The 26548-nt window shown below is 42.8% G+C and overlaps 1 protein-coding gene across 1 annotated transcript in view; it reads right to left on the bottom strand.

Moving 5' to 3' along the window:
• The window catches only part of RAB8B (RAB8B, member RAS oncogene family), a 58960-nt gene extending 34494 nt beyond the window's left edge, over positions 1-24466 (bottom strand). Inside the window, exon 1 of the mRNA XM_047737907.1 lies at positions 24245-24466. Within this exon, the coding sequence (XP_047593863.1) occupies positions 24245-24368 (124 nt within the window). The 5' untranslated portion in view covers positions 24369-24466. The remainder of the gene's footprint in view (positions 1-24244) is intronic.
• Between the last annotated feature and the right edge of the window lie 2082 nt (positions 24467-26548).

Here is a 26548-nt window from a genome sequence, read left to right as displayed (position 1 = left end):
TTCCTAGCTTTTTTTTTTTTCCAGAGAGTGTGGGCGGAAGGGGGGCCAGAGGAGGGGGCCGGAGGGAAAGGAGGAGGAGAGAATCTCAAGCCCACTCCATGCTGAGCCCAGAGCCTATGTGGTATTAGATCTCACAGCACTGAGCTCACCACCGAAGCCAGAATCCTGAGCTGGCTGCCTTAACCAACTGCGCCAACCAGGCGCCCCAGATTTCTAGCCTTTTTGACCCACAATTGAGAAATACTTTTTTTTTTTTTTGAGAAATACTTTTTACATCACAGCACGTTACACATATATGCATACGTGTGCATGTTATACATGTTATATAACTGAAACAAAAGTTTCAAAAACGGCAGCTGACTTTCATCCCTTGTTATTTTTATGCATACAAGGGACTCTTGTATTTTCTATTCTCTTGTGTTCTGGTCTATCCTCTTCCCCTCCATTAAAAAATAAAAAAAGTTGGTCTGGACACACTAAACTGACTTCATGACCCAATAATGGTTACAACCCATACTGAAAAATGGTGACCTAAAGATCATTCTGGAAGTCAACCAAAGGTCACATGCTCTTTCTTTCTTTCTTTTTTTTTTTTAAGATTTTATTTATTTATTTGACAGAGAGAGAGAGAGAGATCACAAGTAGGCAGAGAGGCAGGGCTGAGCAGAGAGCCGGATGCAGCGCTCCATCCTGGGACCCTGAGATCATGACCTGAGCCAAAGGCAGAGGCCCCACCCACTGAGCCACCCAGGTGCCCTCTTCCTTACTTGTTAAAAAAAATCCATTGCTGATAAGGAGAGGCCACTCTAGCTTTACTTTTTAATGACAGAGAGAGAAAAAAACAAAGACAACTTCAGGGCCCACTAAGGACTAAAAAATGTGTTAAAAATGTAAGAAGCCATTAAAAAGAGAGTATATGCGTGTTGTTCTTTCTGTTTTGTGATTAAACAAACATACAAAGCAGCAGGGAGCCAAGCAAACCTTAAAGGAGAAAAAGGAGAATTCTAATAATGGAAATACTGCCTGGGCCATATGCCCAATTTTTTGAGCCTAACATTGCCAGAGGTTTTGCTTCCTCCATCACCTGAGATACTTAAATCCATCGGCCTCAGGCCAAGAAGCGAAAGAGAGAAAGGCCCATCACAAAAAAGTAGAAGAGTTCAATCCCGATTGGTAATTGACCTCATTCCAATTGAATGGAATGGGACTGAACCTTTTAAATGAGGAAATGATTGACTACAAAATCATGGACTCCGGTTTAAATCAGTCCAGAATGGCTACAGCACAAATTGTACCAAAGAACAAAATGTCAAGCAAAATGAGCATCAGATCAGATAACTCTGTATAATGGAATCAACTAATACCCCTCAAGAATTTCTCCCGAGACCCCTCACCCCCTCAATAGATAATGATGTTGACAACTATAATGAGATAGGTCATCACTAATAAAAACAGCTATCACTTCTCAAGAGTCCACTTAGTGCCAGGCACTGTGCTAGGCAAACTTACTGTATTTTATCACTACTCTCATAACAAGCCTGCCCGGGGGGCTAATGTGCCCATATTACACAAGAGGAAAATGAGTTCTGGGTGGAGGAAGGCAAATGTCCAAATCAAGGCGTGGAGGAGGGATGTGTATGCAAGAGGAAGGGCCCTGGAACTGAATTATGCAGACACCAGTCTTCAACTTCCAGATTCCCTGAGACCCAGATGCTGGTTTGGGGCAAACGTGGCATTTGGTTGTATTTGGTTGTAAACAGCAATGGCAGGTATCTACCCTGTTTGGGATGGGGAAACTGTAGAAAATGCAGACACCTGACTCTGTGATAATGAGACACGAGTTACAAGGACAGAAGAGCTTTAGATATCCTGTTCAATTTGAAAGAACTTAATTATTAAACAAGAAAAATACATATAAATACTATGTATTTCATTAAAAATATTTTTCCTTTAGGAAAAAAATAAAAACAAAAAACAACTCACCCCTACACACAGTTGTTAAGTTAGGAGGGAAAAACCAGAAATGTGAATTCTCAAAAGCAGGAACTCACATCACAAGGGTTACACAAGAAAAGAGAAATGAACCGCTGAACTGAAATTGGAGGCTGGAGATCCCGCCCAGGGCCACATCCATTGTCAGATGCACAAGCTTTGGAAAGAGTCAGAAACTGAGCACACCCATTTCTAAGGAATTCAACACCACTGCAGAATTCCTATTTCAAACTGAAATTAAGCTCTTGGGGAGTTACGTCAGACAGACCCTTTACCTCCCAGGCTGTAACACCGTGGAAAGAATGACCAGTTTGAATTTTTAAGCACTGGAAATTTCTACATTTGACAAAGTTGGTGCAGAAAAGGAAGCCACTTTTTATTTTGTTCTTAAGAGCAGATGAGACATAGAGATAAGAATAAGTGGAAAATGTAGAAAGTTACTCGGAAGACAAAATTTACTCATTTAAGTTTTCATACTCACAAACAAAAGCAGTTGAGAAGAATTCATCTAAGAATTGCCCTTAATCAGAGGAAGATTGTTTTATTTTTTCATAGGTTTCTTTTCTTTTTTTTTTTTTAGTGTCCATATTACAATTTAAATTTACAACTTGAGCTTTTATCATTATTTTTAAAGTGGAAGCTGCATCATCTAAAGTCATAAATGCACAACCTACTGAATTTAAAAGAGATACACGTCATAGTTTTAAGCATAAATTGAGTGACTAAATGAACCAGAAATTCTTTAGGTAGTACAGTGGCTTTTCTGGGCATTTGGCATTATTTGGAGGACCATGATTTACTAAATCCAGCAATCTAAGTCATATCATGATTGCTCCCATAACTTCACCTCTGCCTCCCTTCCCACATGCCACTTGTTTTGGGTAGTGAAATAGTGCCTACAAGACATTTATCCTCATCGGATTTTACTTGAAGAAAGAAGTCAGAAAGCAATTATCTAGTACAACTTAGTTACAATGGCAGGTACCGCTAGAAGCAGAAAATGAAAAATTTTTAAATCTGTGCCTTAAAGGTTAAATGATCTCTAGTTTTGAAGAGATGTAAGTTAGAACCTAGAAAGTTTCCTTTTGATTTCAAAGGGGAGAAAGGGAAGAAAAAGAAGGAAGGGAGGCAAGAAGAGTGGGGAGGGAGGGACAGAGGAGAGAGGGAAGACTTAGATGCTAAAACATGCTTTAGGTTTCTGCCAGAATCTTACAAAAACCTAACACAAACCTCATAGTTAACTACTGACAGTGGCATGTGCTTTTAATTATATTCTGAAAATGTGCAAGCAAGCAAGGCAAAATTATATCATGGTTCTCATTTACATTTATCATTCCTTCTCTATGGGAATATATAATCACATACAGACATCTGTGGATGATTATATGTGAAGACGGGCCTTTCAAGATCAAGTTTAAGAGTTCTAGTGTCTTTCTTCCTATTCATACACCATTTGGGAGGCAATTCACTAGAGCTGTTTTAGAGAATAGGAAAATGTGAGGAAGTCCATGGGGAAGGCTATCTCCCCACCATGTAGAAAAATTTTGAAATAATTTAATAATAACAAAAAAATTATAATAATTTCCCTGAACCCCAACTCCCTCCTTCACCCAGTAAAGCTCAGAGATGACTTTTCTTTGCCCTATTTGTAAGAATCACTTTGTACTTTATAACACTTTTCTTTGTAAGGATTCCCTATTTTTTTTCCTTGAGTCAAAAGTAACGCCAAATCACTTCTGAGGCTCAATCAGAATTTCCCCTCCCCTAGTTGAAAGTGACATTTTCTAATACAAAAAATTTCCAAGCAAAATGGGGTTTGACTAGAATAAATATGAGTCACAGATGAACATGAACTGAAACAGAAAAGGGGCTGGTGAAATCCCTCCCTTAACTTATCTCACAACCCGGAGGTTTAAAAATGACAAACATGGTGACCTATCCAACAGCAACCTGGGTATCAAGTTTTTGTTGCTGTCTGGGTTTTTTTGCTGTGAACTACTTCTGCAGGCTCCGCTTGTTACACACCAAGGATGCTTTTATACCAACTCAGGCAGGACCACAATGTATTGTGCTGGGAAGACAGGGCTCCTAGGGATGCCATTAATAGGGGAATTTCAACTCCGGACAGGATATATATGAGGGATATGGTCAGTCAATATGAAGTAATACGAAGGAAAATGTAGTGCTTGGCAAAAAAAATCACCAAAACCATAACTGGATTTAAGTGGAGGTTAATTTTGAACTCTACCACTCTCACTCTCACTTTTACTTTTAAGAAGATATTTAGGGGCACCTGGGGGCACAGTTGGTTGAGCGTCTGACTCCTGCCTTCAGATCAGGTCATGATCTCGGGGTCATGGGACTGAGCCCCTCATCAGGCTCTGCACTCAGGGGGAAGTCTGCTTGAGTTTTTCTCTCCCTCGCCCCTCCTTGCATGCTCTCTCGCTTTATCTCTCTCTCAAATAAATAAATCTTAAAAAGAAAAAAAAAAAAAAGATAGGGCACCTAGGTGGCTCAGTCACTGGGCATCTGCCTTCGGCTCAGGTCATGATCCTGGGGTCCTGGGATCAAGTCCCACATCAGGCTCCCCACTCTGCAGAAAGCCTGCTTTTCCCTCTCCCACTCCCTCGCTTGTGTTCCCTCTCTCGATGTGTCTCTCTCTGTCAAATAAATAAATAAAATTTAAAAGAAAAAGATATATTTTAAGGAAGTATTTGCCAAACACAGTATCAAGAAGTTTTATAAAGAAAATTTCAAATTAAGACTCTCCCTAAGGTCTTATACATTCTTTCCTGTTCAAATAGCCAACATAGTTAAGATAGAACAGGGTAAAATCAGCCAGTCCATGAGAGATAGAGTGAGTGTATACAGCCTGGAAGAGAGCACAGTTATAATATTCCAGTAGGTGAGACAATAATCTTCCAACTTCTCAACACATAAAGGGGCAAGAGCTTTGCTGTAGTGTCATTATTTCCCCACAATCTCAGCAATTTCTATACTTCTGATGTACAAAGGATATTGAATTACTGGTCCCCAGTCAAAAAAGAAAAGGTGGGCTGGAGAAGCCAAAAGAGATTTTAAAGTAAAACACTTAAGCCAATGAAAGCAGAGTTGATCATTGTTTTTTACTTGGGTTTTTACAGATAAGACACACATCTCCAACAAACCACAGAATCCTCCCCAACCTCTGTTTCTGCTTTTATCCTCTGATATTCCAAGGGCTCCAGTGGGTCACCACGCAGCAGTATCTTTTGGCAAAAGAACTTTCCTTAGGTTGAGTTAAGGCCTGGCCCTTCAGAGTTAATTAGAACCATACCACATAGTACTGTTAGTATGCTGCGAGAAAATGCCTGTGGTATGATGTTAAGCTTTCATTCTCCCCAAGAGACAATTCAATTTCTCATCTTTTATTTACATACCAGTTACTCATGATAGAAAACCAACAGAGCTTAAAAAAAGGCAGCCACGATCTGGCCCAGTGGTCAGTGCCCGCAGCTGTGGCTGCCACCACTGCCAGTGCCCCTGGCCACCCTCCTCCAGCCTTTCTTCAGTAAAAACAGGGAGACCAAAGAGGTAGCGGCAAGCTCTTCCTTCTCCTGCCAAGGTATCTCTATGTCAGAAATCCTGCCATTTTCTCCAAGTCAAAAATGATTTCAGTGCCTCTGTGGGAAATGGTGAGACACGGTTCCAACTACACCAGATCAAGGACCCAAAGGTGGAAGGTGTTTTGCACTGAAGGTTGCCTCAAACATATACTAAGGAGGCCTGGCCGCTGTCCTACCTATTTCTCATCTAGGTATGCTTTTGCATAATTCAAACTCCGTAACCAAAGATTTGAGAGGGGAGTGGGGGGTAGAAGCAGACAAAGTGGGAAGAAAAAACCTAATTCACTTTTTAAAAATTGTCTTAACGAAAACTGAAAGTGGCAGGCTCGTATATGGCTCATAGATGGCTTACTCACAGACACAGAAAAAGCCTCGTTATCTAGATCAGGCCTGAGTTCACAGAGTGCTGATTTAACTCCAGAGAAAACTAGAGGCCAAGAAGCTGGCCTATCACCTAGGGGAAAGAAAATATTCAGGACCTCTTCTGTCGAAATGAAATCTAAATCAACGTTACAACAAAGATTTCACAGGTTTCACAGAAGATGTCAAATGTGTAATTTCTCACTTTAACCACTACAACCACAGGAGACCTTGATCCAAAGCTTGAGATAGCTAGAGCTACAGTCTAAGATGGTTTTGTCTTTAAAAGATAAATGGGCAGGGGTGCCTGGGTGTCTCAGTCAGTTGAGCATCCAACTCTTGCTCTCAGCTCAGGTCTTGATCTCAGGGTCATGGGGTCAACCCTAGGTTGGTAAAGATAAATGGGCAATAATTCTCAAAATGTTTTAGTAAGCAACTATAATTTTAATTTCAGAGTCATCAAAAAAAAAAAGTCTGAACTAAAACTTTTTTAAAAGATCCTTTCCCCCCGAAGATGTGAGCTTTACCTAATCCCTTCATCACTATCATCCTAGGACTCCAGTTCCATGATAATTCTTTTGAGCACCAATTATGTGCCAAATACAATGTCTAGCAATGCAAACAACACAGACAAAAAGTAAGCTTCTGTCCTAAAAAAAGTTATCGTGGGAGTGGGGAGGTGGGGATGCAGAGAAGGAGGCCAGTTCTACTTGAACACAGGAAGAACATGGAAGATGTCATGCAAAAGTCCAAAGTGCTACAGGGTACAAAGTACCTCTGAAGAAAGAGAAAGCATCTTCCAGTGGGGGGAGGGCGGGGACAAGGCTCTGACATGGTATCCCATGAAAGGAACATCCTGAGGAACATCAAGAAGGAAAGGTGGTAGGGGGAATGGAAAAAGTTGAAAGAAGGGCTATACTAAGCTAGGAACTGTTATCCCATAAAATTTGCTTGGGGAGAAAACTGAGCTAGAAATAGCATTTTCTCCCTCAGAGAAACAAAATTGCAAGAATTTCATTGCAATTTATCTTTTTAATTTGCAAATAATAATGAGATAAATAATGACCGTCTATTATCACCAGCATTTTACAAGTAAAAGAACATTTGAATTCCAAAAATGTAGGATGTACGTCTTCTCGGGAACTGAAAATGGCGTTCCTTCTCACAAAAGGACAGCTAGGAAACCTACACTGGTCAAGTGAAAGCTTGGCCACAGCCTGCTGGTACACCAGTTTAGGAGGCCCTGGGTTTGAGTGTAGGACTCCCATAAGAAACAGAAGGAAATACAAGCGGACATCTCACTACAGGGAATGTGGAAGGATAGTCTGAGAAAGATGCATTCAATTAGGCAAAATGAAAAATAAGACTTTTAAGAGGAGAAGTAAGGGATTAGTATGATTAATATCTAGAGCTATGCTCTACAGTGAAATTGATCACAGTGCACAGGTAGAATGGGAGGCAGGGGTATTGCCCAAGCGAGTCTGGAAGTGTCCAGGCCACCTGGGGGACACTGCAAAGTTCAGGCATGGAGGGCCTATATGAGGGTGGTAGAAGAAATAATGGAAAGGGGTTGGAAACAACTTATATGCAAGATTTTTGAGCCTAGATAAATGAAAACAAGATAAAACAAAGCTGATGGTAGTGTTAACAGATACATGAAAATTCATGAAAGGGTACGAGATAGGAAGAGGAAATGACTTCATTTTGGGGTGGAACAGGCAGCGCAGCAGGTTGGGAGAGGCTGGGGATGTAATGAGATATGAAGCTGGGGAGTCCTACCTGGAAGACTTAGAAGGGGGCAAGCCTACCACCTTCATCACTTGGGGATTTTTTAACTCTACAAGCCAAGCACTGTACTAGGCAGTAGGGACAGGTGAAGAACAACAGAGCCGCTACCTGCACTCACAGAGAGTCAATGTGGCAGGAAGACAGAACTTCATGCAGTAATCACACAGACGAGCACAATTATAAATTACATTAAAGTGCCTAATTTCTAAGAGAAAAAGGGAAAAAAATCGGGAACAGACACTTGGATTCAATGACTTCAACTAAAAGGCAAAATGAGGCTACCAATGGAAACAGAAGGCACAGTTAGAAGAGTAGGAAGCAAACTGGAGCAGACAATTCCTGGAAGCTGGTAGAAGAATGAGCTTCAAGGAGCAAGTAATAAACAGTGTCAAATGCTGCTGAGAAGCCAAGGGGGTCAAGCTTGGAGAAAGGCCCACTGGCCTGTTCAATGAGGACGACAGGATGACCTAGACACAGTGTTGAAGCTGGTGGAGCAGATTTCAAGGGGTTAATGCGTGAGGATACAGAAAAAAGTGCAGGGGACAAGACTTCTCTCTCTCTTTTTAAATTAACATATAATGTATTATTTGTTTCAGGGGTACAGGTGTGTGAATCATCAGTCTTACACAATTCACAGCACTCACCATAGCACATACCGTCCCCAGTGTCTACCCCCCTCCAACCCCAGCGCACAAGACGTCTCTTTAAAGGAGTCAAACAATAATGGAAGGGAGAGAGATAGATGGGTGACTTGAGAAAGTCATGCATTTACAGGGTCTCCTTATTAGAATAGGGACAATTTCAACAGAGGAAGAGAAAGAAAAAAAACAGGATGTTAGAGAGAAAGTGATAATGGCGGGGGGCCCAGTCCCAAGAGAGAGGGAAGGTATTACAAGAAATCAACCAACAGGTCAACACTGCCTCTTTGGAGAGAAGGGGAAAGGAAGCAAGGGAAGGTTACCCAGAAATTAGAGATGGCAAGAAAAAAGGTTGAGGAAACTCCTGTTTGGGGGTGGTGGGATCTTTCCTGGAAACTACAAAAGAGATGTGAGGGAGCCATGGGCAGCTGGGACTTGGGGAGAGGGCATCGGCCATCAATTGGACATTCACTCAGCAAACATTCCCTGAGGGCTTCCATGTGCAAGAGAGTATGTACATATGCCTGATCATAAATGAAGTTAGCAGGCATTTGCTCTCTGGGTAAAAGAGAAATAGGTCGATTTTCTCGCTCTTGCATCTAGAAAAAGACCATCAGCAGTAACAGGTGATAATTACACATCCTTTGAAGCTGATGATGTGCTAATGGATGAGACATCACTATTGCCAGAGCCCAAGATCCATTCCTCAGAAGGAAATGGATGGTGTCAGTTGACTTACTCCACAAACAAATCCTGTGTGCCTGAGCATCAGAAAAATGAGCTCTGAAGGGGCATATCACAGTTGCTGTGCTCCAGAAGGTCACAATCAGAAGTGATGATCTGAATGCTTCTGCTTTTTCCACCATTTTGCACATTTCATTGCCTGGAGCATTAGCCAAACCCACCATCACAATCTTTACGCTTTATTATAAGGTAAGCCTCTGGCCATCTGAAGGTTGTTAACAAGATACTCTTCTGGATGCAACATTACATTATGGAATGGACTGGAATAGCATGGTTTTTCAGTGCCATTAAGCCTCAAAATGAACTTTTTTTTTTTTTAAGGATTTTCTTTTTAAGTAATCTCTATACCTAAGGAGGAGCTTGAACTTACAACCCCAAGATCAAGAGTCACATGAGTTCCACTGACTGAGCCAGCCAGGTGCCCCCAAAATGAACTTTCTTAAAACCATGGCAGCTGGGGCGCCTGGGTGGCTCAGTGGGTTAAGCCACTGCCTTCGGCTCAGGTCATGATCCCAGGTCCTGGGTTCAAGCCCCGCATCGGGCTTTCTGCTCGGCAGGGAGCCTGCTTCCTCCTCTCTCTCTGCCTGCCTCTCTGCCTACTTGTGATTTCTCTCTGTCAAATAAATAAATAAAATCTTTAAAAAAAAAAAAAAAAAAACCATGACAGCTTTTAAAATTACAAACCATATGCACATCACCCTGCCTATGTTCTTTCAACTAGAGTCAGAATAAAATCTATGCTCCTGGGGTACCTGGGTGGCTCAGTGGGTTAAAGCCTCTGCCTTCGGCTCAGGTCATGATCCCAGGGTCCTGGGATCGAGCCCCTCATCGGGCTCTCTGCTCAGCAGGGAGCTTGCTTCCTCCTCTCTCTCTGTCTGTCTCTCTGCCTACTTGTGATCTCTGTCTGTCAAATAAATAAATAAAATCTTAAAAAAAAAAAAATCTATGCTCCTTACTTTAGCCCTTGAGGCCCTTCATGATGCAGACCCCGCCACCTCCTGTACCAGCCTTATATGTATATTTTTAATGTTTGAAAACACTTTTAAGGGGTGCCTGGGTGGCTCATGGGTTAAGCCTCTGCCTTCGGCTCAGTCATGATCTCAGGGCCCTGGGATCGAGTGCTGCATGGGGCTCTCTGCTCAGCGGGGAGCCTGCTTCCCCCTCTCTCCCTGCTGGCCTCTTTGCCTACTTGTGATATCTCTCTCTGTCAAATAAGTAAATAAAATCTTCAAAAACAAACAAAAAACCCACTTTTAAGCTAGTGAAGAGAATCTCACCTCACCTTCCTGCTCCAAAGCAAGTACTGTACAAAACCAAACCCAATTTCAGATTTATGCCTACCATGTCCATGTAATCATTTGTTAAGTACTAACTATCCCAAGGGGGAAAAATCATGCTTTACACTCATAGTGACACATTTATTCCCTTAATTCTCTTGATGAGATAGTTCAATGATTAAAAAAAAATAATGGCATGTATCGATATTGTAAAAATGTGATTAATGACTTTTTTGAGATTAAAGCATCATCATCTTGATTATTTGGTAAAGAAAAGCCTATCAACTAACTTTCAAGCTGGGTAATTTACTCCATTAAAATCAGCTACGGTGTTTCAAGATTTAATGTATTGTTCAAATTCATGTATGCAAACAAACTCATTAAAATTCAGGAGACTTCACTCAGAAACTCGCTGTACTTAAAATTCAGGGCCCTAACAGAGGACATTGAGCTGGAATATTTAAATTGAAACATTTGTCCCTCCTAGACAGGGTACTGAGCACTGTGTCTTGTTTTTGTTTTTGTTCTCGCCCCACGGAAGAATTCAAGATGCCCTGGGAGTCTGCAGTAGCCAGAAGGCTGCACAAAATTTACTCCTTACATTAATTACACTGAGATGTTGCCCCTGATATCAAGGGCTGCTCCTGGACACCTTCTTAAAGCCAGCCAAGGCCAGGGACAATTCCCTTCACTTTGAGAAGGAGGCTCAAGACAAATATTTCTAATTCTGGCTTTGTAAAATTCATGTGGGCCACAACTTTCAGAATGAATTTTCTAGAAAACCGAAGCACACCCCACAAAGTAACCAAAATGTTCCCATTCATAATTTTTATGGAACTCACTCTAACAAGTGCCTCTTAAATTACCTGGAGAAAACAAAACCCCTCACCAACTACTGAGCTGGGCTGCACACTAGCCCCTGTGCTGAGCACTGTACTACAGCACTGTCTCTGCAGCACCTCACAGCCATCCTCTGGGCAAAAGGAAAACTGATACCAAGGAGGTCAAAAGACTTGGTGATACTGCCCACCTGGTCAGGACACCTGGCACCACACTGCATCCTTGAAGATAACTAATTTTTTTTTTTTTTTTAAATATTTCTGAGTCACTGGTGGTGTAGAAAAGCACAGTGGTTAAAAACAGACTCTGGAATAAGACTACCTGGATTCAGATCTGGGTTGGTTTCACTACTTGCCAGCTATGTGCCCTTGAGAAGTTGTTCAACCATTTTGTGACTCCATTACCTCTTCTGGAAAATGGGAATAATAACAGAATGTACCTAAGAGGTTGTTTTGTGAATGACATGGATCAATCCATGAAAAATGGTAAACCATGTAAAATGCCCAGAACTGTACCTAGTATATATAGTAAGCACTCAATAAACGTTAGCTCTTATTAAAAGCAAGTGCTCTAACAATGAAGTCCCAGGGGATTGTCAAGGTCCTCCCTCACAGCTGTCTGGGCCTACCTCAGTGAGTTGGGAATGAGTTCACTCATGCACATGCCTTTTCGTGTGTGCGTCCCATGTGCCGAAGATAACATACACATGATGGTACATTTGATTCTCAAAATAAAATGAAACCAAAATCCTGAAACGGAGTTACTATCCTTCCTTTATCAATAAGGAAAATGCTTAAATCATTTGCCCAAGGCTCTCAAACAGGGCTTGAACTTGAACTTGTCTCAGCAGCCCAAGTTCTTTTATCCATACCATGTTATTTTGTGTTCCTAAGTCTATTTTTCCATTTTGTCAGTGAATCCTTTGGTTATCACTCAGGATCAGTTCTAGAAGGGTCTTTAGAGTGTATTGCTCACAACACTCTGTTTTTGCTTTGAAGAAATGGAAGCCCAAGGAAGTTTACTACTGAGCTGCCCACACTCCTATAATGAGTATCCCTGCTGCAGTGGCATACTGCCACTTTTTCCTCTTAGATGTTGGTGGCCTGCCTCTCGGAGAACCTCAGCTCTGCTCCTAATCTCCTAAAGGCTCAGAGAAACAAATGCCCACTGTAAAAATCCAGAATGCAAAGCTAAAATGAGAGACCCAGGGGCTCCCCTAGCAGGCAACTTCATGAGCTTTAGCAGATGGGACTTTGTTTTATCAGGTTTAGCTGCTCCGGCCTTTCTGCTTTTTGGCTCACAGCAGCATTCTGGAAACTCAGGGCTAGCAAACCAATCAGGTGTTAGTTCAGTCTACAATGCCCTGCGATTCTGAGGAAAACTGCCAAACAGGGCTTTACAAACAAAACCCAGAGGAGAGATGATTTCACCCTGCAGAAAAGAACAGGACAGGCTAGCACAAAGTTTAAATTTAATTTGCCAAAGGAAAGAAGCTTACAATTAAAGCAGCTATTCCTAGCACATTACAGTCTAAGGCCAACAACGTACAAGTGTAACAACCAATGGCCCCATGTGAAGAGGCAGCGTTGCGTTGCCATTACAATTAGTTCCCTTTTCACGAGAGAGTTGGATTCATAATTAAACTCTGTCCCTTCCTGCCTCCATTCTGCTGTACACATATCTGACTGCCTTCTAAGGGACGGGGTTAGAGGCCAGGAGACAACCCCAAGCCACAGGTCCACTGACCTCCCAGGGTCAACAGGCAAGGTGAAGCATGTTGGCATGAGCTGTATAAGAGCTTCTCTGGGGAGAAGGTGATTTCATCTTTCCATGCAACACACTTCTCAAGTCACTTTACACGGTTGTTACTCCAGCCTCAGTGCCAGTACAGTCCCTCCCACGGAAAACTCCAGAACCTGTTCTGGGAAGAACAGGTTGATGTAGACAAAAGTGTGGTCGGGGCCCCTCTAAGATTTACTTGTTGATCAAGTCAATTACTCTCTCAGGACCTGAGCTTCCAGAACAGGGAGATAGCAATGTCTATCCATAGATTTCATTACTGAGGAGTTTAAATTGAAATATAAGTGAAAGCACTTGGTGAACATAAGGGTCCAAGTGAGGTAAAAGGCAACAGATACCGTGGGCTGATCTAACTGGTCTCCTGCATAAAATTCTCAGTGACTCCTGCCCTTCTCAGGACAGAGTCCAGACTCTTGAGCAGGTCTAAAAGCCCATTACAACCTGCCCTTTAATTACCTTCAACTTCACCTCCCATCTCACTTGAGGCTTCAGCTAAACAGGATGTCTTGAGTTCCTCCAGAGGGCTGTGCTGTCTGGTGCACGTGCGGCAGGAGCCCTCCGTCCCCCCACACTCTCTCATTCTACCCAACGAAGTCCTCCTCCAGGTTTTGATTTTAGCTTAAATGCCATTTCCTCCTAGAAACTTTCCTCTACCTCACCTCCAAGCTTTCACAACCTCTTTTTTTTTTTTTTTTTTTAACCCCTTTGGAGCCCTCTTCATCATTGTGTTAAATTGCCTGGATACTTGTTACTCTTTCCCCTCTCAAAATTTTGTGGAAGAAACAACGTTGCTGGATGAGTGAATTTAGAGAAAATGAAAAAGACTTAGTGTCTTACATTAGGAAATGACTAACAAAATCTCTGCAGTTCCCACCCTGCACTTCACAAGCAACCTCACCCCACCCCAGCCTCTCCTTTTAACTGGTAAGAAAGTAAAGATCATGAGAAGGAGCTAAAAGGTTTGACCAAAAGCATTCCGTTAATCAAGGACTCTAGAGATGTGCTTGGACCCTATATCTCTGGTTCAATGCCTGAATTTTCTACAGAATGTTGACTATGTCCAGATTTTATGCTCTTTGTATTTTCATAGCAAGAGAAGTAAAGGCAGATGAGATGTAAGAGAAAGGAGACTTGAAATCCAAAACCTGCTGCTTAAGATCTGGCTCTGTGTGACCTGGAGCCATCTCCCTGTCTCCACGCCTCTGTCCCTTATCTGTCAAATGAAGTTCAGTACCAGCAAACCTAAGCAGCAAAAAGCTTCTTATCTTTTTAGATTATTTTTCACCTACCTCACCATGTTTTATGTAAAGAAAATGAGATAAGTTGAAAATACTTTATGCATCTCTTCTCTAAGAAGTATTTTTTTCCAACTTCTCATGTTGTTATATTTTTGGTGACATTCAGTTTTATTATTCAAACCAAAGCATTTTTTAGAAAAGGGAGGGGCAGAGGGAGAGGGTGAGAGAGAATCTTAAGCAGGGTCCCGGCTCAGTGTGGAGTCTGAGATGGGGCTCGATCTCATGACCCTGAGGTCACAACCTGAGCAGAAACCAGGAGCCAGACACTTAATCGACTGAGTCACCCTGGCACCCTGAACCAAAGCATTTTTTTGAGCACAGGATTCAAATTCATTAAGCAATCTCTTTAGGACTACAAAAAATTTAACTGATTTACAAGATCAACACAGGCTTGGCTTGAATTAACTAGGGCTACTATTTCTTCCTTCTGACTTCATGACATCAAGACACTAGTGTTCACCTGCAGAAAGAACCCTTGCCCATAGTCGTTAACTGAAGAAAGAAAGGACAAACCCTTTTTCTTTACACACACTACTTGATTTCATAGACTCATAGAATGCTGCAGCCAGAAGGGAGTATGAAAACCATCGAAGCCTGTATCTGCCTTTCACAATGAGAAAACAGGCCCAGTCTCACTCCTTGGGAAGCGCTTAAGCAGGGCTGATTGCAAAAACACACCAATTGTTTTTCACAGTATTACATATTTGGCAATAAAAGATGATTTGAACAAAAAATTGTGGTAAATCATATTCTAGATCACAACACAAATTTCAAATGTAATAGTATTTGTCAAAGCTGAAGGTTGAAGGGCAAAGATAGAGACACAACTGATATTATGTATGCATGTTTTAAAATTTGATTATGATGGAATTTTCTGGAAGTAAAAGAGATTTTGCCAGTCCCACCAATTTTCCCTGCTTCTGTAAGATTGGAAATTTTCAAAACAATAGTAAGTAGACAAAATGGGAAATGCACTCAAATTATTTTTTTGTGGACAACAACCTCATCTGACACTGTTTGTTACTGTCTGTGACTGAAACAAGCACTAAATTTTTACTAACTAGTTCTAAACAACGTAGATAGCAATGAAGTCAAAAGTCACTACTAATCCTCACACCCTTTTATTTATTTCTTTTCTTAAAGATTTTTTAAGTAATCTCTACCCAGTGTGGGGCTCAAACTTACAACCCCGAGATCAAGAGTTACACACTCCATCGGCTGAGCCAACCAGGTGCCCCAGTCCTCACACTCTCACAGGCAGAGGTTTCTAACTCCTTTCCCAATAGTTTCTCCAACTACTAACAAAACCAAAAGAGACTGAAGGAGTAGCCAAAGAAATGGACAGGGGTGGAGGGTAGAATGTTATTTTCATTCTTAGGTAACTTTTTTTTTTTAAGATTTTATTTATTTATTTGATAGGGAGAGAGAGAGATCACAAGTAGGCAGAGAGGCAGGCAGAGAGAGATGGGGAAGCAGGCCCCCCGCTAAGCAGAGAGCCCGGCTCGAGGCTCAATCCCAGGACCCCAAGATCACGACCCACGCTGAAGGCAGAGTCTCAACCCAATGAGCCACCCAGGCGCCCCTGTTATTTTCATTCTTTTCCTCTTCCCAATCCAACCCCTCTCCCCCAAAAACTGGTAAGGGTGAAGTGTTAGTGGAGTCTGAACTGAGACAGTAGTCTCAATCATTCCAAAACTGAAGGAGTTAACTCTCAATAAAAAATTGTTTTCCATGCCATCTCAAGATTTTATTCAGAGACCTTTAGAAAAGAAAAAGTAAAAAATTCCTTGTTGAAAACCATAAACAGTTACCCCCATCCAAATTCATAGGCAACAAACAAATTACAGTAGGGTTAGTCACTGACTGCTTACAATACAAACCCTTTTATTTATTTTTTTGTGATGGAGCTTGCGTATTTTTGTGTATGAGATTGGAATATTTTGTAATACCTATTCCAGATAAATTTTGCATAGGGCCATAAGAAACAGACTCTTGCAATTCAACTTTTAAATAGATCACCCGATATTTCATGTCAAAACATGACTGGGTATTTTAGAGAATGTCCCTCTACTTCGTATATCAGGAAAACATCTATAAGTTATTAAAATAATCACTGCCAAGTTCTTTGCCAAAATATGCAAAATCACAACATGATGTGGGGAAGTCGTGCCAGTCCCAGCTCTGCCAGCAGAAAGCTATGCAACACGACATATTGCTTAATTGCTTTGCAGTTGGTTTTCCTCAATCGTGATGAGGTGGGATTCCATCCCTAACCCGACTTTTGTAAAGCAAGCGCTTTAAAGTCCTGCAATGCTGTCACTGGGCTGCAACTAGAGCTGTCCTAGCCTCTCTCTTAGGGATAGCAAGCCTAAATTTGATGAACGTGAGGACATAGAGATTTAGCATTTTTTCCTGGGAATGGAGAATTAACATTCTGGGCTGAGGAAGATGAGAGCTACTTGGAGAATGTCCAAAGGTTCAGCAACAGGTACATACCAAAGCACCCAATCACACTGATGCAGAATGCTACAGGTACGACCACAAGAAAATAAGGTATTTCATCACCGCCAAGTAACAGGTCTGCTGTAACAGGTCTCTCTGCAGAGAATAGTTTCCAATCGCCCCACCACTTTATGTGGCTTCTCAAAGGAAGTCCCAAGTAACTTAGTAACTTTAAAGGAAAAAAAAAAGCGGACATTTCTTCCTCTAAAGACAATCAAGTACCTACCTTCTTTAAAGTTCCTATTAATTCAACACAAAATAAGAAAAAAACCCCAAACACAAAATGAACAGAGGATAAGGACACATCTCCAGATACAACACATCCAATTATCATCCCCGGACAGTATTTTTAATACTGAAATTTAGCCCTCACATGATGGACAGCAAAACCTATTCCCTTGCAAGAAGAGATGGCCAATGTGTAGGGCAAAGCCACCCGCCCTCTCCCGCCCTCTCCCTCCCTCAGCACGGCAGAGGTCAGGGACCCGTCAGCCCCTGGTCTCCCCCAGGGTCTCCCAAGCTCAGTGCTCTACGCCACACAGCGCTGAGGGTGGCCGCCACCACTCCTGCCCATGCTGGCATTCATGCTGAAGTCTGTTTCATCCCAGCTTTGCATATTTCTCAACATACTCTGCCCAATATTGAAATACTGAAATGGGTCTTCAAAGAAAGCCACTTCATGACAGTAAAGCCCTTCATCTAAGCCATAAGGTGGTCATTTTTTTCTACCTTATGTAATTTTAGAACGGTAATAAGAGCAGAAAACATAACTGGAAACATTCATTTTACTCCAGACCCTGTGCCATTCTAGTGAGATACACAAGAAGTTCTATACAATAAATGTTTATATTCATCTCTTTAAAAACAGAATTTGGCTTTATTCAACCCAAATGCCCAGCCCAGTTCCAATCCACTCACTACCCTGTCACTCAAACAAGCACTGGGCAGAATACAGACACAAACAGAGCTCCATCTGCTAATTAAAACTGGGCATGAAACTGTTAACAGGCATCTGTTGCATTGTTTGAAGCTAATGGGCAGAGACAAAGCTGAAATGGCTCTTCTAAAGCAAACCCAGTGATTTCACTCATTTTCTATTTGGTATTTATGTCAGTGGGGGATTGGAAGCCGGGTGTCAAACAGCTTATTATGGAGACTGAAAGATAAGTGATATCTTACCTATTCTAAAACATCCCTTTAAAACAGATAATAGAAAGATATATAACACTTTATACTGGGGAAAATACCATTCTTGTGGTAAGAATTCCAATTAAGCACTTTTGATCATATCTCAAACATAAATCTAATTATAATACTATGAAAGAGAATAATAACCAAAATTCAAGCAATGCTTTATAGCTCATATAGGGCTTTCACAATTTATCCACCAAGCCATTCATTCATCCAGCTGATGAGTCATTTAACATGGGCCTTGGAGACTTAAAAGGTAAATAAGGCTTGATTTCTGCCCTAGGGAATTCACAGCAACCCTGAAAAGTTGGTATAATATTAGACTCTATTAGAGATGAAGGAACTAAGGCTCTAGAAGGACAAGTGACTCACCAAGGCCAGAAAACTAGTAATGGCAGATGCGAGGACGTAAACTGACTGCAGACCCACTGCTCCCCTTAATTCACCATGCTCTCTCCCTAACACCAGACGTGAAACAGTCCACTTCAACGGCTACTTACATTTCAGAAGCTCCCTATTATGTTAGGCTCCACAGTATTAATCACCACCTGAAATCCACTTCCTCATCCCCACTCCAAGCCTCTCCTCATTCTGCATGAAATCTCTTTCCTGCAGAATCCTCCCACTTCTAATACACACAAGAGAGCTGGTCCCCAGAATGGCTCCACGTGCGGGCAGGCAGGCAGGCCTCAACAAGACCCAGCCTTGGGCCGTGCCAGCAGCTCCCTGGAGGTCTTCTGCTTCTGGTTCCATGGTTCTTTTCAGATGCAGTTATCAGATTTAACTCAAAAATCAACTGCTAATTTTTTTCTGGTCTTCAAAGGCTAGGCTTATTTCCCTTGAAGACAATATCCAAACCTATTTCCCCACAGCTTTCTCAGTGGGTCCAAAACAAAGCTTCTCCCTGATTTGCTGCCAGGCAGAACAGCTGGCAAAACTCTTTTTTGTAAAGTACGCTTAGTCTTAAAACATATCCATATTGTGTCCAAGACTCAGTTTCCCCACACCCACTCTATTTGCTGAATGGCTTTTCTCCCTCACTAGAACAGGAATTGAGGAGGTTAGGTTTAACCCTTTATTGTCAAGCATTAAGCTCTACTTTTTCTGAAACAGTATTGTCAGGAAAGCTATGGCTTGGATGGAAAATCTCCTGACAGCTTCGAGAGAACACAATGATATTAAAATAAGGCTTTATGTACAAAATGTTCAATTTGAAGTTGCATGTTCCTTGCATATTTCTGTGTGAGAGGCTGAAACCAAGGAAAACAACTATGAAAATTAAAATCCACTTACTCTACGTATTTGGCTGATGCTTAGTCAAATGTCAATGACATTTTGGATAAAAATGTAAATATGACGAAGTTTGTTTTTCAGTCAGTAATTCTTGATAACAGCCTTGAATTGTTAACAACCCAAAAAAGTTTTTTAATTTTAGGTTAGGGTCGACAAACTTTTTCTGTAAAGGAACAGTTAGTACATATTTTTAAGCTCTGTAGGACACATATGGTTTCTGTTGCATAGTCCTTGTTTTATGTTTTAATAATCATTTAGAAATGTTAGCAAGCATTCTTTGCTTGTCAATGGGCACAAAAACTACAGGCCACATTTGGCCCCAGCGCCATTCTTTGCCAATCCCTGATTTTAGGAAAAGTGAATCCAAGAAAAAAATGCAACATTACAGAATAAAATATCTAAAAGTGCTCTGATGAGACCAGGCGGCAACAATTAACCAGCATACTGCTATTAACATGATTTCATTAGCTATTTTGCACGTGGAAGGAATTTTAATGACAGGATGCACTTTGATCTCCCAACCTGTAACTAGGGACACAAAAGAAACAGGCAAAAGAGGGCTATCATATGCAGAGTTATCCCAGGAGAAATCCTCACAGAAAAGTTTAAGTGCAAAACCTAATTCCTCCCCAGGAAAGGTGGCAACTTGGATTTATGGAGACGATCAGACTGACAGACTGATCAGAAATAGCAGCAGTGAGAAGTCACGCAGACTTGAATTAGGGGCTACAACCAGCTGTGTGATCTTGACACTGTCAATTCAACCTTAGCTTTCCTACTTACAAAATTGGGGCAGGGCTAGAAAGTCGATAATCTCCAACTCTTCTACTGTCAAACTACGACCATACTAAATAATGAAACCACTCAGGAAATACCCTGACAGGAAGAGGGGGGGAGGGGTGGGGAGAGACAGCAAAGGAATGACGCTCAAACTGTCCAGTTAAAGGACAGGGCTGGGTTTTCTCTTTAGACCACCTTGCTCAGTACAGGCCATTCCAAGGTGTCGGTATGGCCTCCTATCAATAGTAAACTGCACCCACGTCCCACAGGAAATATAATGCACAGGCATTACTGTTTCCTAGTTGTCTTAACATCACATCTTACAGACATTTAAAACATTAATTATGATTATGCAGGAGGCTTGGGGGAGCTCATCGAAAAACTTTTTTCAGGGGCACCTGGGTGGCTCAGTTGGTTGAGCTTCTGCCTTAGGCTCAGATCATGATCCCAGGACCCTGGGATCCAGCTCTGCATCAGTCTCCCTGCTCAGTGGGGAGTCAGCTTCTCCCTCTCCCTCTGCCCCTCCCACCACTACCCCCCACGCCCACCCCACTGGTGCTCTCTCTCACTCTGCTGTCTCTCTCTCTCTCAAATAGATAAATAAGTCTTAACAGAAAGAAGAAACAGAAAAACTTCTTTCAGTTCTCAAACCTCTGAACTGGAAGGTTGGTTGGTCGTAGGCACTGGGCCTATAATTTCAAATGGATATACCCTCCCAACTCAGTAGTTAACGAGTATTATCCCACTGATACACTGAAAGATTCGCAATGGGTCAGATGAAAGACAATGCACCTTCCACCACCCCCAAAAGCAGAAAGAGAATGAGGAGAGCTGGGATCTCAGAGAAGGTAGCAGAACCTTAAAGAAGTGAGAAAAAAGTACTTGTGGGAGAGCCATTACCTGTAACCAAAATGACTGTCTCCTTCCTTTCATGATGGCCTAACCACTATCAAAGACCATCTAAAGATGGCAGATGCCTTTTTAAAAAATGACTTGAACTTTGACAAAGCAATATTAAAACTAAACACGTATCTGCGTGGGAAGACACAAGCACACATGCATATCTACCAAATCACACACACACAAACCTCAGGTGTTAAGAAATGGCTTTTTCCTGTGATGTTGACCTTATCAAGTTTAGTCAGCAAGGCTGTGGCAGACCCTGTCAAAACCCAGTCAGAAAAGCCCAGAACTTATACACCTAGGTATCTCAAAAATAATTATGACTGGGAGGAGATGGACCACCAACTCTTACTTCAACAACTTCAGATGACCAGTGGATGCGGGAGAGGGGGGCAGGGAGTGGATATTGCTGCTAAAGATGTGGACACTCCATGCCTACGTGTGTGGTTAGTGAAGAATGTGTGGAACTTTTTTCATGAGTATGGTGTTAATATTCACCTTCTTTTCCCAGCTTAATTTCAAATGCAAAGCATTAGGTTTCAGGTAAAAAAAATTTTCTGCTGTTTGAAGACAGTGTGATACCACTTCCTGTCAGGCTCTGTGGCTCAATAAGAGGCATGGATTTCCCCTCCTCCATGTCAACTGAAAATGCAGCTCATAGCCTCTTTTAACCACATCCACCTCACAGAAAATATGAAGACCAAAATCACATTTGAGACTCATTCCAACTAATGTCTGCCTTCTGTTCAACAGTTTCAGGACACTGGTTTTCCTGCCTTCATAGCTGCAACCCTTTACAGAACCAATTTCAATTAAAAAAAAAAAAATCCACACAAAAAAGATTCTAAGCCAACTGCAAGAAAAGTATATTTTTTTAAGATTTTATTTATTTATTTGACAGAGAGAGATCACAAGTAGGCAGAGAGGCAGGCAGAGAGAGAGAAAGAGAGAGAGAGAGGGAAGCAGGCCCCCTGCTGAGCAGCGAGCCCGATGCAGGACTCCATCCCAGAACTCTGGGACCATGACCTGAGCTGAAGGCAGAGGCCCAACCCACTGAGCCACCCAGGCGCCCCAAGAAAAGTAATTGTTAAAAGCTACTATCACAAAAGGAAGCAGATACCCTTACAGGAAATATGGGACAAAAATTAAGGCAAAAAAAAGGGGGGGGGCCAATAAAGCTATTTCAAATGACTGAAAGTCAACCAAGGAGCTTAAGAGAAACCGCATCATTGAGATTCACTCACTTTTGACACAGAAGAATGCTTCTGGGAGGGTCATACACGGAGAGAATGGACAAAAGGCTACCTACCCACTCAACTTGTTAGAAATTGTTCTTTGCCATCTGGACTACCCTATGCATTCAACAATGTAAAAGGTTTATTCGGGGTTTTGAAATTAGTACCAGCATCCAAAACTAACGTCCTTTAGTTGCTGTGACAGCTCCCACCAAATCTCTTAGGAATATACTTGAGACATGACATTTAAAATCTGCTTCCTCAGAAAAGAAAAAGTCCCACTCAAGAATGACTGCCAAGAACTTGCAACTCAAACTTCCCTAAGCCCAGACAGCATAACACCGGGAAGGTTTCAGAGCACTCAATCTGTAAGAAAGAGGCCAGAACAAACAAACCAACCATAGACTTCCCTAGTTCTCAATTTTAAGAGCGCTCCATACCCAAATATTTTTTTTAAATGGTAAATTATCCTTAAAACACACAGTATTCAAATACAATTGTTACCATAGCACCATAATAATCCCAGAAATTCACAGTGAAATATGCTATAAGAACCATGTGAAAGGTGCTTAAGTGAGCTACTATTAGAAACTACAAACATCACCCAGACAACTGAAAGATAAAATTCTTACGGTATTTAATTAACTGCAGCTATTTAACAAAGGAAATGATGTTAAGGTCACTTGCATCGGCAGTTTAAAACCAGCCTTGATTTGCTCTTCAGTTTATGTTAAGTTACTTATCTCCTTACCTGGACACAAAGTCAGCCAGGACAAAAGTAGAAAGGACAGCTCCCCGCCAATATCAGGTAAAACGATTAATCAATTCAAAGTAATTGGGGGGTACACTGTTATGTTGTGATTCATTCAGCAAGCAATATTTAAAACCAAGGCAAAATGCATAGGGAGTCTGGCAGAATGTAAGATCAATTCCTCTGCTGAGAAGTTATTAAACATTCAAGCCCAAGAATTTACAAAGTTGACAAGTGTTGCTTCTCAGGAGATGGTAGTAAAGGAGTGAACCATATTTTCCTGATCACACCATTCCCAAGAGTCGCCAATTCTCTTAAAACCAGTTAATGCTCACAGAACACTTTACACTCTGTAGACATTATTCCACCATTAGTCACGTTTTGATCTTTTTCCTGCACTTGAGTCAAAGGAAAGGGAGAGAGAAAATGGTAACCAGGGTTCCCAGTTACTGGAGAAAGTCCGGTGCCCCACGTTTTCCACTTCCTCTCCCTTTCCCATTTTCTCTGTCTTCTCTGCTTAACCTCTGGACTGTATATTCTGCTTCTCCTTTTCCTTTCTATCTCACACCCAGTTTTCCTTTACTTTCTCCACCACCTGTCCTCGCTCTGACCTCTGATCCTCCGAACTCTTCTCCCCATCCTGCAATATTTGTTCTGCACCCCTCCATGACAAGAGATCCAGACCTCTTGTGGCCAGTGCCCCTCATCCCTCACCTCCTGATAGCTCATTCCTCTCAATTCCCTTCCGATTGTTGGGTTCTCGCTTCTTGTCCCTTGTGTCCTCTGTTCTTTTACTTCACGTCCCTCCCATTCCTCCCGAAGCTTCATTTCCCCCTTCGCATTTCCTTCCTCTTTCCTGTCTTTTAATCCATTTCACACCCACTATCCCCTTCTCTTTCTCTATGAGATTTCGTGTCTCCCGCCCCCCCCCACTCTGTCCCGCTAAGACCCTTCCCTGTCACTCCCCCAACCCTCTCACTTCCCCCAATACCCCTAGTCCTTGTTGCTCTGGTTCCCCTTCCCCTTCCTTTGCCCCCAAGTTCCCTCTTCACCGCCCCCCCAACCTCACGTCCCCGCCCGCCCCTCTCCCTCACTCCTTCACTCTCTCCTACTGCCCTCGCCACCCTGCCGTCCCCAGGGTCCCCTCCCTGGGGCTCCCAAGCTCTCCTCCAGCCCTCTCCCCGGCCCGCTTGCACCCGCCCCCCATATCTCTCACTCCCCGTCCCCGGCCGCGGCCCCTCCCTCACCGATGGTGGAGATGAAGGTGGTGTTGAAGGCGTCCTCGGAGAAGCGGAATAGGAGGCAAGTCTTGCCTACCCCCGAGTCGCCGATCAGCAGCAGCTTGAACAGATAATCGTACGTCTTCGCCATCTTCTCGCTCCGGCCCTCTGACCCGGGAGCGAGAGAAGCGGCGGAGAGAGGCGGGGAGGGGGCCGCGGACGAGGGGGCGTGTCCGCCTCGCCACCGCCGCTCGCCCCGCCCTGCGACCCGCCCCTTCCCTTGAAGAAGGCCTGCGCGCCCCGCCCCGCGCGGCCAATCGGCTGGGGCTTCGTCATCATCGCCCGCGTCCCGGGGTTAGATGGGACTTGTAGTTCCTTGGAGGATCCTCGGGCGTGCCCGGCGCCAGCTGTCCGAGCAGCCCCAGGGGATAAAAGAAGATCCGCTGGGTGCTGGGGGAGTGGGTGATTAGACGTTTCCACCCCGGCCGGGAAGGAAGGCTCGATTTCGAACTCTGCGTGTCGTGCCGCCGGAACTCAACTTCACGGTTTCTTTGTGTGTGGGCGCCTTTCAATTCCAGACCTCTGAATCCGAGTCCCAGGACTACCGCATCTCTTCCGCCCAGACCCGGAGCAGAGATGCTTTCTTTGCTTCACGCGGCTGTGGCGTAGCCTGTGGATTATCTGCAGGGTGCGTTATCTGGCTTCGCCTGCAGTTCCTGCCCGGCACCACCTCTGTGCCCCCTTCCTCAGCCCCTCAGTTACAGATCTCGAAAAGAATGAGTGCCGTTCTAACTTGAATCCCAGTCATGTTCTCTTCACGCCATACAGACCAGAGGCAAATATGATTGGTATTTTAGAGGATCTGCTATGCAGACCACTCCCCTCCCCCCAACAAGACGGTGGATAAAAATCTGGGATTTTTAAATATTAAGGCTTGCGCTACAGGTCTGTGTCTTATAAAGTGGCAAGCATTATGTGAGGCAGGAACTATGACTGTGGGAATCTAAAGAATAAGATCTGGATTTTGGTTCAGCGGCTTAACTGCTCCCTCTCTGCGACCCAGTTTTCTCATCTGTAAAATGGGTATAAAGCAAGCTATTTCCTAAGGCTGTAGAGAAAATGAAATGAGATGCTTAATATGAAAGCACTTCGAAATCCATAGGCATTGTAGAAATGTTAGTGGTGATGGTTACCTTCTTAAACCCTCTGGAGGCTCTCAATGGATGACAACGGGGGGGGGGGGGGGGGGGAGGTGCATTCTGTTATACTCACTTTACTCCTTTATTTACTGGTTTAGACTATTCTTTGTTTTGTGGATATAGTGGTCAGCCCTCTTTCATTTGCTAGTGACAGAAACCCATCCAGATCAAGTTCTCTTAGAAGGGAGGTTTCCTGGTTCAAGTAAAGCCAAAGGGCAAGGAATGGCCATACAGGTCTAGAACCAGAAGCTCTATCCAGTCATGGCTCTGTCTCTCATCTCTTCTCCCTTCTCAGTTTTAATTTTTAATATGCAAAATATTGATTGATAAGACCCACATGAACAAAAGCTCTTCAGGGTCCTCAATAATTTTTAAGAGGATAAAGGGGTCCTGAAGTCAAAATATTTGAGAACCACTGGCTAGGCATTTACCTTAGATCTAAGTAAAAACTTTCTGAAAGGTTGGAGGAGGGTATTAAGGGAGGCAGTGGACTCAACCATTAGTGGAATAAGGAAAAAACTTGGGACAGTTAGTTAAACAAGACAAGCTTTCTGAAACACATCTTGAGTGCCTTGTGACTTCACGTATGGTGCCAGTGATATTCCATTCTTGGTCTTGTTGTGGCAGAATATTCAGTTGGTCTTAGTACTGGCCTTCACCTTTTATGTGGAAAGAAGATGAAATGTGTGATTTACTCACATTTATTGATAACACAGTACCCAGAGAGTTGCTGCTTATCTAATATCTAATTCCTAAAGCCCACAGATGGGAACAAAGCTCCTAAGGAAGTCAATGTCATTTTCTGTCCCCTCAAGAGAAGGGCCCCTTCCTCTGCCTCTTTGCCCCAGCCAATTCTTGGACAAGTCTGTGAATTTGGCCTCAACTGGGGCTGAACAACCATGAACAGTTCAGTTCTATACCTTCACCTTCATTCTGGAAAAGAAGGGAGAAAAAATTTTCCAAGACCAGTGAAATGCTTCTTTTATAAAATGTGTATTGGGGCACCTGGGTGGCTCAGTGTTAGGTTAAAGCCTCTGCCTTCGGCTCAGCGTCCTGGGATCAAGCCCTGCATCAGGCTCTCTGCTCAGAAGAGAGCCTGCTTCTCCCTCTCTCTCTCTGCCTGCCTCTCTGC

The sequence above is a fragment of the Lutra lutra genome, chromosome 7 (genome assembly GCF_902655055.1).
Source record: "Lutra lutra chromosome 7, mLutLut1.2, whole genome shotgun sequence".
In the NCBI taxonomy this organism is placed as follows: Eukaryota; Metazoa; Chordata; class Mammalia; order Carnivora; family Mustelidae; genus Lutra; species Lutra lutra.
This window is presented reverse-complemented; position numbering and strand designations above follow the sequence as displayed.